The 18,656-nt window shown below is 47.3% G+C and overlaps 1 protein-coding gene across 4 annotated transcripts in view; it reads left to right on the top strand.

The window, feature by feature from the left end:
* The window catches only part of SNX29 (sorting nexin 29), a 426,403-nt gene that overhangs the window by 136,764 nt on the left and 270,983 nt on the right, over positions 1-18,656 (top strand). For all 4 annotated transcript variants that reach the window (XM_074322948.2, XM_019715145.3, XM_088801234.1 and 1 more), the window contains one exon: positions 5,222-5,304. In XM_074322948.2, the coding sequence (XP_074179049.2) occupies positions 5,222-5,304 (83 nt within the window). The remainder of the gene's footprint in view (positions 1-5,221; positions 5,305-18,656) is intronic.

Raw genomic sequence — 18,656 nt, 5'->3', positions numbered from 1 at the left:
CCTATTCACAAACTGATTTGTGCATCTCCCCTTTGGGAATATCACTTCCACGAAGGTAGAGACCTAGCCTTTCTTGCTACCACCTCCATTTCTGTTGCCTAAACAATACCTGGTACTTAGTAGGTCTCAGGAAAGTACAAATTATTTACTTTCTGTAGCAATCCAGCGAGGTCCTCAGTACGCTCCCATTATTCAGATGAATAGACTGAGGTGCAGAGAGCGACATCCACCTTGCACACATTTGGCTGTGTGGAAATTCCTTAGACTGCTGGACTTGCACTTTGACAGAGGAGGGACTCGAGGGTACTCGGGCCCATGATTTGTCCTCTCTGGTGTTTTTACCTCTCTGTTCCTAGACCCCCAAAGTGAGGATCAAACCACCTCATAGAATTGTTATGAGTATTACATGAATGAATATATGTAAAGCTGTATTAGTTTCCAGCCATGTAACAAATTACCCCCAAATGTAGCAGATTAAAACAGTATATTTGTCGTCTCATAGTTCCTGGGGGTCAAAAATCTAGCCATGGTTTAGCTGGGAGCCTTTGGCTCAGGGTGTCTCATGAGGTCGTGCCAGGGTGTTCGTGGAGCTGTGGTCCTTTCAAGGCTCCACTGGGCCTGGAAAATCTGCCTCCAAGCTCATGCACATGGCTGCTGGCAGACCTTATTCCTCACAGGGTGTCCAGGGGTCCATGACAGGGTGGCTGGGGATCCGAGATGGAGAGAGGAAGAGGGAGAGAACACGAATGATCAGGAGCTAGAGAGCGTCCCAGATGAATGTCATTGTCATTCTAACTGAGCTCAGAAGTGACAGCCCATCACTTTTGTTGTTAGAGGCAAAGAATAAGACCAGTACCCACTCGGGCTGGGTATTTTACCATGGTTGTTAATACTGAGATCACTGGGGACACTTTTGAGACTGAAAAAGTTTAGTGAGCCCCTCACGTGGGCTTGGGAACGTTCCACATTGGGAGACTCTGTTTCAGGGCATTCTCTTTGTGTTGTGTTTCCGTTCTTTGAACTGTGAGGAAGTTGGATCCCACCACCCTTCACAGAAAGAATTGGACAAGTACTACAGAGGCAGCAGGGGGGCGGGGGTGGGGGAGTTCCTGCAAGTTTGTCTGTGTGAGGTTGGATTCCCACTGCAGTTGGTTGGGCCACAAAGGAGTCCAGCTGACCAAACCCTCACCCCTGGGCCTCCTCCTGCTGTAGACTTCTCAGTGTCGCCATTACAGAGTAATCTCTGAGGGTATCCCCCCCACTGTACCTCCTCATTTAAGGCAGATGTGTGAGTTGCAGCTGAAAGACTAAATCCTGGGGGAGAGGAGCCCAACCGGCGACAGATGCGTCACTGACCAGTCTGTCACGCATCAGAGAAGTTCCCCAGCGGCTCCTGGAGCCCCAGTGACTATACTGGGGGCTGGGGGGTGGGGGAGTGGTGGAGAAACTGGTTGAACCCTCAGGACCTCCAAGCAGCCCTTTTCATGGAAGGTCTGAGCTCTGACAGTTCCTTTGCAACGGCAGCAGCTGTACCCCCAACTTTTGCAGGTGGTTTTCCAGGGGGAGTGTTAGGATTTGATTAACTCTGTTAGTTGCAGGAAGAGCCAGGTCTCACAGGCCGATCTTCAGCTGAGCTCTGTCCACCCAAGAGCCGGAGAGGACGCAAGTCCCATGCCGTGAAGAGGAGAGTCGCTCTAAGACGTAGTGGCAGAGTGGCACCTCTGTGCCGCCTCGCTCAGGCGCACTGGCCGTGCCACCAGGCCGACGGCGCCTCCCCCGCCTGGGAGGAGACAGAGGGAAGGGGTGGCCTGCTCCATAGCAGCTTCGTCGTCCCTCTTAGCATTTTCTTTGTGTCACAACATTTTAAGACGAGGCCATGAAAGTGTTTTTTGTTTTCTAACATTACTTCGATATAGAAAATTAGACAACGTAGTCTAATTTTAAATTAAAAATTTTTTTTAACTTGTCGAACAACAAGTTAAAAGCAGAAGCCCTGTGTGTAGCCTTTTGGGCCCTGTCACTCTCACTGTCACATGTGCACACATGTACACACATGCACACGCATGCACGTAGGGTGGTGTGTAGTGAAGACAGGCCCAGGGTGCAGGGAGTGAGGTGGGCACTGATCTCCGCTCACCTGGCCTGTCACCTGTTCAGGCTGAGGCCACCTGGCGCGTGACTGGTGCTGGCGTGGAAGGCCCCGGGGACGGGCTTCAGCCATCGCGATTCATCAGGCCTTTGGTAGCCAGGATGCATGTAATTAATCCATCCATTCCATTGTCTCATGAAGGTGTCAGATAAAAAGGCGTTTTATTTGATAATCATAACAGAGAACTGGGTAATCAGAATGATAAATTCCATATGGTTCTTCTGTCTACAAATTAAAGTCCTGTTAGCTGCTTGCAGGATAGTTGTTCAGAGTCTAGGAATTATCTTCTTGGGCCACTGACGTCTTAAGATTTAATGCCTTTTGGTGGGGCAAGACCTGTGTAGTTTGCCAAAGCGCCCTGGCCCCTGTGTCCTCCTGTCCTGTCCCTGGTTTGCTTCACTCACTGGCCGGGCCCGTCTGACTGCCGTGGCCATTTATGTCTCTGTGACCATCTCAAGAGACACACCTGGCAGCGGGCTGTTCTGAGCAGCAGGTAACATAATGAGCTTGATAGGACCCCCCGCCATGTGCCCATGTGAGTCCTGCTGTTGCTATGGTACCACAGATACGTAAGATGTAACCCCTGGGGAGACCGGGCCGAGGGTGTGCACACCGACCTCTTGGTATTAGCTTTGCAACTTCACGCGAATCTATAATGACTCCAAAATAAAAATTAAAAACCAGAAGGGCCTTGTCCTGTCTGTGGGGTCAGCAGCCGGTTGCCTCTTCAGAGCGGTCAGTGTGCCCTTCTGCTCCAAAGAGATTGATCTAAACCAGAAGTAAAGCAGCCACTTGAAACGTTTCAGTGCTGGCTGCCAAGTCACAGATGAACAAGGAAGCCGAGTGTCGGCCTGTGAGGTGGGAGCTAATGGGAGGGGACAGCAGCCAAGCCCTGACACGACTCATCTGCCCGTCGGCCGAAATGAACCCGCCTCTGCCACCTCTTGGGGGATGTTCTGCCATGAGCTGTTGTTAAATTGTGCCACAGAGAAGTGCATGTAAATTGCATTCTTCCCCTGCTTTTTCAGGTCACGTGTGACTTGAATTCACATGTGGACATTAGGACTAGGCTGGATGCGTGACAGGACTCGGGCTGAGGGAGCCCAAGAAAACAAGCTGTAAATCCCTGTACCTGGGAGAATAGTTTTCCTCCCACAAAGCTTTTCAGGATGTTAGTTGTTTAGCTTCAGATGTTTGCTATTCATGTCACAGACAGAGAAAGTGCAGACACCTGTAAAAACACCCATGACAGGCTGTCTAGGAGGAGCTGACAGTGAAGGGACTCCTCCGTGTGTGCCTCTCTCTCAAGCTTCTGAGACGCGTGTAGCGTTCTTAGGTGACCCCGAAGTAGGTGGTGGTGTCGGCAGTTGGTACGGTTGTTCTTTCTGCCAACATATAGTGCAGAAAAGCCAAATATAGGCAAAATGCTGTCTTTGGCGGCTGAGTTGTAGGCAGATACATTGAAAACAGACGGCAGAACCAATGAGGGGTGGTCTCAGGTTTTTCCCCTGAGTAAATTGTGGCATATCCATAGCAAGGAATGCCATTTCCACCCATAAATAGCTCAAGTGAGAAGCTCCCTGTGGTGAATCATTAAATGAAACAAACCCAGTTGCAGAAAAATGTATAGTATGATCCAGTTTTATAAAATCAACTCAACTTAAGTGTGTCGGGTTTGCAGTGAGTAGATGAGCACGGAAGAAATGTGTTCATTACCAGGTTTGTCATGTTGACAGCCATGGGAAGGGGTGAGAGATAAGCAAACAAGGGGAAAAGTCTTCAAACAAAAAATTAAAGGAGTGCGAAAGACATTTCATCTAAAAAATTATATGTGTGTGTGTGTGTGTGTGTGTGAGCATGCGTGCGAGAGGCGTGATGGGATAGCTGTGAACTGTTGGGTTTATTTCAAGGTGTTGGGTTTTCAGCTGATTATTACACTCCTTAAATGTCTTCTAATTGGGTAATTTGCAAGGAGCATTTTTATTTTTAAATTTATTTTCCTAATCATAAAAGAAACCCAGTCTTAGCTCTTTTCATCATGACGAACTCTTCCTAGCATATTTAAAGGTAATCAGGGTGACGTGGAGACAGAAAATGTGGAAGAGCCCCTGTTTCTGGGGTAGCTGGGGAGAAACTAACTCCAAATCCTGAAGAAAACTGAGAAAAGCTCTTCTGGGCTTTGGGACCGAGAGACCTGTGTTCAGACCTTGGCAGTGCGCCCTATTTGTGACCGGGGTCAGAGACCTTATCCGTGCCCCCATTCCTTTCCTGTAAAACGGGGACAGTCCTACAGGGCCATTATAGGCACTGAGTAAACACTTCGCCACTGAATGAAGAATGGATACGTGAATGAATGCATGCTTGATTCAGTGAGGTCACATGTGTGAAGTCTGAGCTATGTCATAAATACTCAACCAAGTGTAGTTTTCTCTCCCCAGCCTCCCATCCGTCTCCTTGACCAGTATACCTGGGGAGTGAGTTCAGAGTGGGGTCTTGTCATCGCCTGAGTTCCATGTCTCACGTACAGTCTTACCTGGGGGCGGGTGTGGACTTGGTCGACTGCTTCTCCTCCTTGTGCCTCAGTTTCCTCATCTGTAAAATGAGTTGTGATAATACCTTGGAAGTATTAAATGAGATACCTGAAGACTTCATATGATGCCTGGCAAATGGTGAATAGTCAATACAGGTAGCAGTTAATAAAAATGTTAAGAGGATTCATTCCCCAGGTTGCATACACACGGGAGTACTTGGCTCGTGCTTCCGTAAATGGACACAGAATGGGCACCTAACAGATTGACAGATTCAAGTAATGTGAGCACAGCAAATGTGAGCATCCTGAATTTGTGGGCACTGGAACCAGTTAGCTTATTTCCACCATGAAAGAACAGTTCTTGAAGGCATTCTGCAAATGTGCTCTTGCTAACGTCGTCTTTTCCAGTGACAATCTCAAACATGTATTAATATTTATAAGCTGCATTGTGTGTTTTTCTTTACACAGACTCCCCTCCTCCCTGCCCCAGTCTCAATTGCCAATGTAAAAAAATATTTTTTTTAACATTCTTGTACCTGCAGGGAAAATGAGGTGCTCAAAGTCCAGCTGAAGAAGTATGTAGGAGCTGTCCAGATGCTGAAAAGAGAAGGCCAAACAGCTGAAGGTGAGGGGGAGATGGAGCTGGGTGGGGAGGGGGCCAGACTTCTGCATCTTTATCACGTCTGTGCCTGGCACATAGGAGACATTCTATGTGATGAGTACATAGGCGGATGCATTAGAAAAACAGGACTCCAGAAAATCAATTAGCTGGAAAGCCCTGCTGTGTAGTTTTGCTAAACTAACATTGTAAGACTTACTTGCTGGATTATTAGCAACAGACATCAGTTTGTGTACTTAAGGGATTTTATGTCTAGAGTCTTGACACACTTACAAGGTAGTGAACCTTGCAGCGTGATTGAGTCACCTCAAGGCAGGGGTGAAAGCGACAGAACGCCAGGGCGCTGGGCTTCGGCTGACCACGTTCCAACCCCGTCTGGCTAAGCTTCCTAGTCTCTCTGTACCTGGGTTTCTCATCTCTAAAGTAGGGGTAGTTGACAGCACCGGCCTCATGAGGCGATCCATGTAGACGTCTTAGCATAACGTCTACCAGAGAGTAAGCACTGAGTACATTTTAGTTATTGCTGATATTATTAATCAAAATACAAGTAGATAGAAAAGCGATCACTTGACAGGTTCTCACAAAGGAGGTGGTGCCATATGCTTCTTCTCTCTGCAGTTTGGCTGCAGTTTAACTGTCATGAAAACACTAAAATGGTTCTCAGGTCAGCATGAAGAAAGACCAGTTTAACTTTGGCTGTAGTGTCTTGCAACCTTCAGCCACACTGACCATTGTAAGATTTTCTGAAACAAAACTGAGCTCTTGGAGTGTGGACATCTTAACAAAGGGTATACACTCCGTGCTCACAGGTCTTGGGAGTCACCCAGACCTGGATGGGAATTCAGGCTCAACCCCTGGAACGTGACCTCTTGAAGTTATTTTGCCATCTGTAAGAGGAAACATCCCACCAATGGCATGAGGTTATTGCAGGGATTTACCAAAACGACGCCAAGCTTTGCAGTGTGACATCTGCCACATTACAGGTGCTCGGTACATGGTATTTTCTATGTGATAGAGGATGCAGGACTGGAATCTGGATATGGCTGGCATAGTAGTATAAAGACTTGGTTTTTCTTTGAAGTTTTTATTTTTTATGGTCTCAGTTTGATCAGACTCAACATATTGGTGATTTTCTTTTTAATAACATGCCTCACTTCATGTATGATTGGTCTGTAACTCTTACAGTCTGAGGGTTTTCACTGCTGAATTAACCATTAGTCTTGGCTTCCTCTGTGGGCTTGTCACCCTTTTCATGTGGTTGTTGCTCTTATGGCCCTGAATTTATTTCGTTATATGGAGTTATGTATACGTTGGTCTACCGACTTTTCACTTCTCGTCTTTGTTTTCCCAGTGCCTGGCTTTGTAGTCATTCATTCCATTCCTTACATGTTTTGAATGAACAGTATTTGTCTAGCCCTTGACCCTTTTGGAGCAAGTTCAAGCTATTCTCATTTGACTGCGTAACTCTGTGGTGAGTAGGTCTCTTTCCTCTATATTAAAAAGTTCGATATCGGAGGCTCAGGACAGCTTATGGAACTAGTATATGTATCTGGGGTGGAGATGAACTCGGGTCATTTTCTTCCAAATCCCTGGTTCTTTGCATTGTAAAGTTCTGAAAGTTGAGTGTGCAGAGGAATTACCTGGGGGGCCTATTAAATCTGCCTCTTCTCAGAGGAGAAGAGAATTCCTCTCCTTAGTTCTTACAGTGGCTCCAGGCTGGGGCTCTAGATATGTGTCTAGGGCAGGTGACCTGTGGGCCACGTCACCATGTTCTGAGACATCTGCACTCTACCTACACAGAACTTTGATTTGGTGCAATTAGAAAGTCCCGCCTGTTACCAGAGGGTAAGGGGGTTGGGGGGTGGGAGATGAGGGTAAGGGGGATCAAATATATGGCGATGGAAGGAGAACTGACTCTGGGTGGTGAACACACAATGGGATTTATAGATGATGTAATACAGAATTGTACACCTGAAACCTATGTAATTTTACTAACAATTGTCACCCCAATAAATTGAAAAAAAAAAAAGAAGAAAAAAAAGAAAGAGAAAAAGTCAGGCCTAGGAAAAGAGGAAGCCCCATTGGGCTTGCTTTTGACTTAAAAGCCCAACCCTATAAAATGCATCTTCGAGTAGGAGCATTTTGGGAGTGATTCCCTCCGAATGGGTACATGGAACCTACAGTGTGCAGAATGGTTTCTCACAGCCGCCGGGGTTGCCTTTTCTGAGACCCGGTCTGCGTGCTCGGAGCCAGAGCTGGGCAGGAGACGTTTCAGCACGAGGTGGAGCTCGTCCTTAAATGCTTCACAGCGGAGATAGTTATGCTGTTTTGCTGCTCCATGTAGCAGCCGTCCCTTATCTCTCTGTTTCTTAGCGTGTAATTCAAGGCCATCTACCTTGTCTGTGAGCCATCATCAGTGGAAGGTTTTTATGAAAGTCCTCAAGTGTGGGCACGCGTGGATGCCCTGTTTTGCTTAGTGAAGTCCGTCTCTCACTTGACAAATACTAGTGAGCAGCAGATATGTCCGCACCATGAAGCAGCCTCATTAAAAATTGCACTTGGGAGAGCATTTCAAGAGCTTTCACCTAATTTTCAAGTGATGTCCTCTATTACTCAGCTTGAGACTCGCTCCTTAACCATAGCTGGCTGCTGACTCAGTTCATTGAAAACTATTGAGTGTGAACCCTGACCAGGCTGCAGTGGCTGGGGTTTCTCTGGCCAGGCTGGGGTGCTCGGGTGTCTGGGGAGTTGGAGGAGCAGGAAAGGGAGAGTCCTTGCTGATCTACGAATTCCTTGGCTCTGGGTATTAGCGGGATGGCCGTAGAGGTGGATGCTGGTTTCCCAGTTTCTAGGGGGGAATTCAGCATGCGTTCTTTACAATATGAGCCTCCTAGTTTGAGGATACGAAGCTTCTTTTTATCTTTTGGCAACAAATTATTTATGAAACTGTGAGCTCATCTGTAGGGGAAAGAGTAAATGTAAATTTCAGCCCAAATGTCTTCACGGTCGAAGGGATTGCTGAGGGCTATGCTGGGATCCTCGCCTTCATTATGACATTGTTGTGGGAAAATGCCTCCAGGATAAAAACAAAACAAAACTTAAAATGGACCTTTAGCGTAGGTTCTTGACAACCTCTAATTTTACAGATACCGAATTTCAAATTCCTACCCTCCTCCTTTTTAAAAAAAGCGATGTAGTCCGTCTAAGAAAACCATGATTTAATCAGCAATATATGGAATGGAGTTTTGGGTGGCCTCATCAGCTATTTGAAAGAATATTTTCCCCTAATGTGGTCCAGGAGTGAGGGTGGGTTACTCACCACCCAAATGCTCTTGTTCCTTGGTGAGGTCCGAGGATTTCCCAAAAGCTGTGCCTCCGTGTGTGTTTTTGGATCTGTCTCATCCTGGAGCATGTGGGACTCTCCCTCCAGCCTTAGAGCCATGTCATGAGGACCGTCGCGTCCATGGGGACCTGGCTTGGCTATTAAATTGCCATTGTGCCTCAATGGACGTGTGATCCACTCTCTTATCAAGGAACTTGCACAGCCTGTGTCTTCCCCAGGGAGCCAGGCTAGGGCAGGCGTGTTTCCGAGGATGAGCAGGAGGGCACTGCAGTCACGTTTCATCTTCAGCGATTTTATGGCTGCAATTTGAGACAGGATGTATCCGAGTTGGTTTGCTGTCCGGATAGTGAGGGGCCCGGGAGCAGGTGAAGCCCCTTCACCTCAGGTACCATTCTCTTAGGAATGGACTCGTGTTAGCTAAGCACACAGAGAGCGATGTGTAATCAGAAGAGCAGTTACTTCATCGGTCACGAGAAGTAGAGCCACTGGGGAGGCCAGAGGCCCACACTGCCGTTTAAGTCTGTCGTCCTCTGGGCTGATGAATGTGCGGAGCTGGAGTCTCACCTGATGGCTACTTATTGAGTCAGAAGGGGGAACTAGTTGGGGGTTCACATGTCCAGTGGCTTGGAGAGGGAAAGGTCCCTAGGCCTGGGCAAGCCCCCCGTGGAGAGACGCTGTCAACTTCTGGCTCCTCACAGGGCCCTTTTCCTGTTTTCAGCTTGGGGGCCTCGGAGTTCTGAGCAGCGCTAGTTCCGTTGGATGTTGGTGGATGGAGAGGGAGAGGGAGAGGGAGGGGGAGGGGGAGGGGGAGGGGGAGGGGGAGAGAGAGAGAGAGAGAGAGAATGAATGAGAAGCTCTTACCTGTGACACATATTTTGTACTTACTTCATAACAGGTGGTCAGAAAATAACTGTGTTTCATAAGAGATTGTAATTCATCACGGCCCTTCTCCTTCCCCCTCAAGTTTCCTATAAGACATAGATACAGGAATCAGACACACAGTGAGCAAAACAACATTTTTCTTACTGACAGTTGATTGGAAACTCTGGCTTGACCTGTAGCCAGTCTCATTCCCTGATACACTGCCACCCAGGGACCCCCTTTGTGATGGATTGTTGCGTCTGCAGAATTATTCTCACCTAGAGGGAACCAAGAGGGAAGAGAGTCCATGGGGCTGTTTCATTGTTTAATACATCAACTCTACCCAACTGAGAGTCTCACCAACCGGGTGTGAGGTGGGGAGTGAGGCCCAGGGCGTTACTATGGTGGAAGTCTCCATGGATACATGGCCCCAGGATGGAGGCCGTCTGCCAAGAGCTGTGATGATGGCAGCTGCTGAGGTGCCTCCTGAGGGCGATCCCAGGGCAGCAGGGCTGGGTCAGGGAGTGGACACCTCCTCCATCGCCTCTGACCGTCGGGAGAAAAGCCGTGTTAACAGAAGGAAGGCTTGTCTCAGCTGTGTCATTCGTCTAGGGTGTCACTTCATCCTGGTGCCTGCGTCTACCCCCGTGGAAGCAGACGTGACAGCCAAAACATTTGGGAAACACTGTGCATCCCATATGCTTCTCACGTGTCATGATGGGTATTAGTGGATGAGTGACTTCTGTCATAAAGACACTGAGCACTCCCCTGGGCTATGACCTTTCTGTGACTTAGTTTCTTCCTCTGTAAAATGGGAATTATACGAGTACCTTCCTCATAGGGTTCTGGAGCAAGAAGAGATGTATTAGTACATGGAACGTACTGAGAATAATGTCTGATACGTAGCAGCCACTCAATACACGTTAGCAATGAATATTATTAGTATTTTTACTTCTTCACGGTGTCCGTCCTGTGACGTGGGTAGGGCTCTACCCTCCGCCCTGCACTTGACCGTAGCCAGCTAGCTCCAGCTGAGTCTTGGGGCTCTAGTAGGCTACCCTGAAGAGTGCGGTCCTTCTCTTGGGCCTGCAAAGTGGGGGCTGCTGTCATTGTTTTGTTTCCTGTGTGAGGCTGGGAATGAGGCCATCAAAACGGGGAGAGGTGCCAAGCTGAGAGGCAGAGGAACCGAGTTCTGAGCGGGTCCTTTGAGCCCCTGAGTCCAGCTGTGCATGATGTGACAGTCCAACCCTGAACTTCTTGTTAATAGGAACAATAATTGCACCAAACTCCCCTGCCCCTATTTTCAAGCTTCAGTTGGTTTTCGATAGCTCCTATGCTCCGTGGCGAACTATCAGCTCTTTACTGGATGTGGAGCCCATCCTGTCCTCGGGAAGGGCTGTTGTTTCTCTGGGGTCTGTCTTTCCAAATGCACAGTGTCTGTTGCTGTGTCGTGAGGCTCTTCTTCCCACCCTCCCTCTCGTGAGGTCCACTTCCGGTCATCAGCTGTCCTGGCTGCCATAGTCCTCGAACGTAGGGATGGATTTGAAGGCTGCAAGCTCTGGTCGCATCTCCACTTAATTCATCTGCTGGAGGCTCAGGGACAGAGGAAGAAATGGCCTGTTGCTGGTGGCACGTAGAGTAATCAGGAGATGGAGTGGGAGGAACTCGACAAATGAGGGAGGCTTGGGAGCAAGTTTAAAAGTTTAAGAAACAAAAGAAGTGAAAAAAGGAAGTCATCAGCCTCTCTCACATGTCGTGCTGCCTGCATGTGGCATGTTCATTTATCCCTGTCGCAGACTGCATGAATATGTATGTACTTCATGCTCTCACTTAGGGGTTTTTCCCTGGGAGCCCAGAAAATAGGGCGGGATGGTTGAGAAGCCTGATTGTGTGGAGATGGATGGTCATGGGTGAGAGAAGATTAAATCTAGGCTGGCAGCCTCTTGCCAGCATGAGAACACCTGCCTGCAAATGGAGCCAGCACCCAGTGGGGCACCAGAGCGGGGGCACAGGTAGAGTCCTAGAGCCTGCCTTGTTTCAGGGGCGCGTGCAGCGTAACTTTTTATCCTGCAGCCTCGATCACACAAGCTTTGGGCCGGCTCCCCTGGGGTGTAAGTGCAGTTGAAGGCACCCTTACTGACTGCACCCACAGAGGTTTCCAGATGAGCTCCGACTGGCCCAGCGTGGGTGGCACGCCTCACTTCAGCTAATCCTGGGGACTGAAGGGGTGGTTAGAACTCTGAGGGGCCTAGGCAGGCTCTTGCTCATTCCTGGAAGGGGCTGAGGGGGGGCAGTGTGTGTCATCCACACACACTGGATTGAGAATGGGAGAGGGGCGGGCCCCCAGAAATAGGATGGATTCTGATACGAGAGGAGATGTTGGCGTGCCGTGGGACTCAGTGGTGCCTCCAGAATTTTTATGGGAGACGTCTGGCGTGTTTGGTGGGAGGCGGGTTCGGAGGCCTCGTCCTGAGGCTGCGTCTGTGTAGCACGCACTCCGTTTTTGTTGAATTTGTGTGTTTCTTTGGGCTCATGTAGCAGGTGGATGAGGTGTGTCTGATTAGAAAAGAAAACCCAAACAACAGTGACTTCCGCAGGTTTTTCTCGGGTCTGACACGCACCCAGAAGTAAGTAGTGTAGTCTAGGGCTAGTGTGAGGGTCTGGGGGTCGCTGGGAACTCAGGCTGCCTTTCCCTCTTTCCTCCACCATCCTCAGCACGTGGCGTCTTATCTTCATGGTACCTGGTTGGTCGCTGGTGTTCCCGCCATCACATCTGTATTTCGGGCAGGTAGGAGCAGAAAGTGGGGAAGGGCGGAGAGTGCATTTCACAGAAGCATTTTATGAGGATTTAAAGCTTTAAGGATAATAGTCTCTCTTTAAGGAGTTTTTAGGACCTTGCTCCCCCAAATGACTTCTACTTACAGCTCTTGGGGCCCCCTAATTGCAAGGAAAGCTGGGAAATGTGGTTGCTTCATTGGCATCTAAGGAAGGAGGGACGATTGGCTATTGGATAGGTCCCTGTGCCGGGTGGCTTTTGGGAAGGTGAGGCTGATGGAAATTTTGTGGGCTGTGGGGGGTGGTGGTTCCTAAAATCCCCCCAAGCTATTTCTTAGTGCCATCACTACTGGGAAAAGCTTCCTCAAAGGCACAGAGTCACAGTTGTGAGAGGATCCAGTCTGTGGTTTTAGAAGTGACCTCTCGAGAGACTTCCATAAGGGATAATGTTTTATTTGCTCAACCTGATTTTATCCCCTGCAGGACGCTTTCCTCTCCTAAATCATTGCAAAAGCAATTGTCTGGAAATACCAAGTATCGATTCATGATTTTTGTTCATTTCCTTTTTATTGTTAGGTAGGAAACAAAGGCCCAGAAACAGAACAGGAGCATTTGGGGCACTTCGGCTTTCTCCTCAGAGGCCTTGGCCAGACATAGATTCGTCATTGTGGTCGTTACTTTTTAGAGCTTTCTCAGCGTTGTGCTTATTGTCATGTCGTTTGTCCATCAGCATCTCGTTTGGTGTTCAACTTCTCTGCTGCCTGGAAGCTGACACGTGGCCTGCTTTGCTACATGCCACTTTGGTTCTGAAATCTCTGTTTTAGATTTCTAATTATAGCTTTTATAAGGCAACTGGTCATTTTGCTTTGCTTGAGTGGATAACGATGCCTTGTACCTCGGCTGAGAGTGACTTGTCTATATATATATCTGTTTTTTTTCTTGGACTGAACCGAAAAATAGACATCCTATAAAGAGATAAAGCCCATGTCTTCATCTGGGGTTATTTCACTGTTTTATGGCCTCAATTTCAGTCTTTCCACTTCAGTAGAAATACACTGCCTCCTCACCCCTCTCTGTGGAATGCCTCCTTGCCTTTCTGCCTTCTCTTCACTCTGTCTAGAATCTTCTGACTGCCCATCTGACTGCCTCTGATTCCTAGTCAGATGTCACTGCCCCCAGGAAGCCCTCTGTGATTCCCCCGCCATCACTTGCCCCAGATCTGTAGTATTGCTGCCTGTTGTGTACTATAAAATGTTTATTTCTTCCTTTCTATAGTGACATATTCAATAAATATTTACCAGGACGTAAGTTCTGAGAGCAGAGAATGACTTGCTTTTGATACTGCTGTGCTCCCAGCTTCTAAAACAGATACATGACGCCCGGTAGATGTTCGGTAGATGTTTGATGAATGAATGAGTGAAGGGATGAAGGGACTTATCGAGGACCAAAATTTTAACAATAATAGATAATATGGATTAAGCACCATGTGCCAGGCCCGTGCTAACTGCATAGTAGGCAGCTTCCTGTGAGGTCGGTACTATTGTCCCCCGCACTTGACCGGTGAAGCCTCGAGAGGTCAGTGAGAGCGCACAGTGGTGCTGACCTGTGTGAGTGTCAAACTGTCCTCATCATTGCCCAGGCGCCCAGCTGGGCAGTGGTGAGCCGGACCAGGGACGCCCTGAGACAGAAGTGACACGCAGTGCCTACCCTGTGGAGCTCCCAGGCTGGGTGACAGGGTAGGGACAGTAAGTAGCCTGGGCTCCTGGACACGGAACGCTGGAAGCCAGTGAGCAGAACGGGTGAGGAGGTGGGCTGAACCATGTGACGTGTTACGTGGGTGCCGTTGACCTAGTTACTGGGAGGCGTTCTAGGTGCATGCTATGCCCCGGACTTCTGCCCTTGCCAGGCGCCGCATCACCCTTCCATTTCTCTCATCGTTTTGGGTACCCAGTCCTTTCAGAGGAATGCCTTCCTTCCCCAGGTGCAGCCATTAGGCCAAGCCGGCTCTGCCTTTGATGACTCTTGCCTGCATTTGCATTTGGGTTGTCTCATTAGAATGCCGGTAGCACCAGGCAGGGGTCCCATTGCCAGGCAGGCTGGAATGGTGCATGAACAGTTTCCAGGCCTTGTTTCTGTGGTCTTGGCTTCCTTCTGAGTAAAAGGAAGGACTTGGACTAGACAGTAAGCAAACATACACCCATGGGCCAAAAGCAGTCTGCTGAACTCATCATGGCTTGCCTTCAAATTGTTTTTCAGCAACTTTATTGTTGGAAAATAATTTGTGTGTACTTTCCTTGTTAAAAAATGAAAACATATTCATCTAGAGAATTAAAAAAAGATATAGACGAGTGGAAAAGGAGAAAATAAAAATAATTTCCCAACCCTCAAGCATTACTAAAATGTAGCAATATATTCTTGCAGATAGGTGTAGCGCTTTGCTCTGTGAGCACACTTGGGAGAAACACCCTGCCTGAAGGGCTTAGAGACACCTTACTGCCTTACTTGACACATGGACTTTACGGGCTAAAAGGAAAGCTCATGGCATTAAAAAAAATAACAAAAAATTGGTAAGTATCTTAATGGGAAAACCAGGCAGTGGTACAAACTGAGTGTAAATTATGTCAAGCGCCTGTCAGCAACACGTGCGCCGTGTGCCGAGATGACAGGAAGCAGGGTTTGATGGGCCTGCAGGCTGGCTGCTGCTGTCTTGGCCCCTTCCCACCTCTTTTCCAGAGGCGAATAGGACAGCACTCATGAAGGCAGCCCATGCCTGGAGGTGTTAGAGCACCAAGGTGTAGACCATGGGTGTTGCCCTTTGCCAGCACTGCGACCTTGGGCAGGTTGCTTGGCGTTGTTTTTTCTCTCTCTGTATGTTTCATTCTGGATAGTTTCTATGGCTAAGGCTTTCAGTTCATTAATCTTTTCTTCTGCAATTTGCTTGTGACACTTTCGTGTGGCCACACCTAGCTGCAAGGGGTGCTGGGAAGCTTAGTCTCTTTTCCACCCACGTGGCCAAGTGCCCAGCACTTTGAAATTCTCCCCCCGTTTGGGTGAAACAGAGTCATCCTTCTCTCTCTGTCTGAGAAGCAAAGTAGTCTATTATTTTGTATCCTATGCTTAATTACCCTGTGACGCTAGCGTGCCCTTGTAGCATAGCACGAGGGATTGGATTTACCATTGGCACATGTCCTATCTGTCAGCTACTGGTCAGTGCCGAGAGAATTTGATTAACTAGGATTCGGACCTGGGTCTAAATCGTGGCTTAATGTATAGCTGTCACGTCGTTTTGAGATGGCATAACTCAGCCACTCCATCTGCAATCTGCGGATAGTAACTGGCTCGATTAACAGTGGATCCCAGGTTTCTAAGCTTAAGTTTCCAATGAGGCTATGTCATTTGGTCTCTCACCGGGAGAAGAGAATACAATTTATTTTCTTGGTTTCCCGTGACTTAGTACACTTTCCACCTTGTTTGGACAATTTCTAGCTGCAGAGTTCTTTGTATGACAGTTGATACCCAATTAAATATGAATTCTACAAGGTCTCTTCTGTTATTTGCAATGGTAAGAAAATGGTTAAGTATATTAGAGAGAATTGATTTTAATGAAAGCAGTCACTAGTTTGTATTTTATACATATTTTTATTATTGACTATTTTATTGGAATTTAAAAAGCAGTTATGTATACTCTTTACAACAAGCCCAACAATACAATATACCAAGCCCAGCGATGTATAAAGAGGTTAATAATCTCCCCCCCCAATGCTATCCATTTTACACAACTAGAGTTCATTGATATATGTAAACTTATGCAAATCTATATTCTACAAACACAGGTATACCTATTCTCCTATTTCTCCCCCGCCAACCCAAATGGGATTACAGTGCCTATCAGAGCTTGGCAAACTACGGCCCATGGACAGGTCATCTGTTTCTGTACATAAAGTTTTACTGGGACACAGCCACACACATTTATGTATTGTCTGTATGTGCTTTCTCGGTATAACAGAAGAGTTGAGCACGAGTTCCAACAAAGAACACATGGCCTGAAAAACTGCAAATATGTACCATCTGGCCCTTTGCAGAACAAAACGCTTGCTGACCCCGATGTACTTTGCCTCTCTCAGATAACAGTGTATCATGTAGCAGTCGTGAAGCTTCCTCCAGAGAAATAGATACAGATCTAAAGCATTCTTTTGAATATCTGCATATTAGAGTCCATTGTGGCTGTGCTATAGGTTTTTAAATCATTCTGCTGTCAATGGCATTTAGGTTGTTTCTAAGTTTTTGCCACCACAAGCAGTATTGCAATAAGCCCCGTATACGTGTGTCCTTAAACCCTGGGGGCTTCATTTTAGTGGGAAAGATTGATAGAAGTACAGTCACTGAGTGAAAGCATGGTCTCTGTGCCCATCAGTTGCCTTTTGGTTAGAAACCAGGATGTGATGTCATCAATGTCCTCTCCGATCTGACATTGTTTTTTAGGGTCTGACGTCTTTTATAAAGTGGTTTTCAACCCTTTTTTTGCCTGTGACTCACAGTAAGAAATATGCTTTTAAGCACACACACTTATGTATGTATATAATCGACAGTCTTCCTGGAACAATACTTAACCTTTACTACGTGCAAAATGTTCTCATGTTTTATTGCCTAGTCCATTTTAACAAACATCAGTTGTGATGCGCTGAAATTTTTTTTGGCATCTTACTAAAGGGATACAACTATGGTTTGAAAAACATCATTTTATAGAAAAAGAGTATTCTGCGTTCTTGTGAGCTAGTGCAGAAGTTTGATATTCTATTCTCTGGTCAAGGCCATTCTTCCTGCCTTCCCTTATTTAAGGTCTAAATGGTATTTCTCTTACTGAAAAGTCATACATATTTTAATACATAGTGTCTTTAGAGTTGCAATGTGGGACACAGACGGATTTCCTTTGGTAAAGGGAGTTGTGCTTTGGTCATCCTGTCTCCCCAAAGAGAGTGCACTGGGGGCTTTGCCAGCATGTAGTATGGACTTGCCTTGAGTCAAGCCATCTCACAGGTGATCTGTCTTCTCAGGTCTCCCCGATCGCTCATACTTTGATCCTGACCACCCCGTGAGCCTAGCATGTGGGTGCATGCACACCCCCCTCCCCCACCTCGCCCACCCCCACCCCTGCCGGGCCTCCACTCCCACTGTGTCCCCTGCTTAGTGTTCTGTGGGCTTTGGCCTGTGATTCTGCTATTCCCTCAAGAGCTGTTGAAGCCTGCAGTCTTATTTTAGTACTGGAACTTCTCCCCACTTTGGCAAACAATAGACGCCACTGAGGCCAACAAAAAAAGTGTATCTGTCTCACAGAACTAAGAAGCTTAGGGTGCAGGTATGGCTGGATCCAGGTGCACAAACAGTGTGTCAGGAAGATATATCTCTCTGCCTCTTGGTTCTACCTCCAGTGTAGGTTCGTTTTATTTTCAGACAGGTTTTCTTTCTTGGAGGGAGGAAGAGGTGAGAAATGAGCTGGAGATACGCAGGGGTCAGAGCAAGGAGCGCTCCATGTGACTGGCTAAGAGGCTTGGGTTTTATCCTCAGGCCTGGGGGGACCCGGTGAAAAATTTAAAGTGGGATGTGACATGAGCCGATTTACATGTTTCCTCCCCTCACACAAAGATCTTCATGTGTTGTATTGTTTCTATGCATGTCAGAAACAGGATTTTGCCTCTAGAGGGACGGTTACTTTTAGACACCCAAAATATTTTTCTTTCTTTTTTTTTCCAAATTTCTGACATTGTTTGAATTTAATGATTCATATTACGAATTATTCATGAAAATGATCTTTTAAGCTTCTTATAATAGCTGAAATTATCCTTCATTAGATACTGACAGTTCCTGTGATGGGTGTAATTATAAAAAAAAATATTCTTAGGCTAGCTATATTCTGCAGTGTTAAAATTACGCAAATGAGCAAGGGCTAAGAATAGAAGCTGAGTAGGATGGTCAGATTTTATGGGAGAGGGAGGGTGGCAGCATTGACAATTTTCTAAAAATGCATAAATATGTGCTGTACACATTAAGTACGTTTTTATTACAGTCTGCGCTGGTGCTCACCCTCTCTTCATTGGCAAGGGAGCGAATTAATTTTAGCTCCCTGAATTGTTTGTAGCTCCTGCCCATACAAAAATCTCATGAAGGAGAATTTATTTTTTCTCTCCTTCTTCATTCCACTCAGCATTTTCTGGAAGGCACGCTGTAGTAATTTCTAATAGTTGTGAAGACTGGCAGGCTCGTGACGAATACAGAGAAAGCTGAGTGGGGATGGCAGAGATCAGAGGGTGGGGACAGCAAGCCGTGGTCCATCGGGGGGGGGGGGCGGGGGGGGCGGGGCTCTGTGTGCACCTGAGCCTGA

The sequence above is a fragment of the Rhinolophus sinicus genome, chromosome 10 (assembly GCF_057876585.1).
Source record: "Rhinolophus sinicus isolate RSI-liver-muscle chromosome 10, RSI-T2T, whole genome shotgun sequence".
Classification (NCBI taxonomy): domain Eukaryota; kingdom Metazoa; phylum Chordata; class Mammalia; order Chiroptera; family Rhinolophidae; genus Rhinolophus; species Rhinolophus sinicus.
The sequence above is the reverse complement of the archived record's forward strand: the minus strand, read 5'-3'. Positions and strand labels throughout refer to the sequence as shown.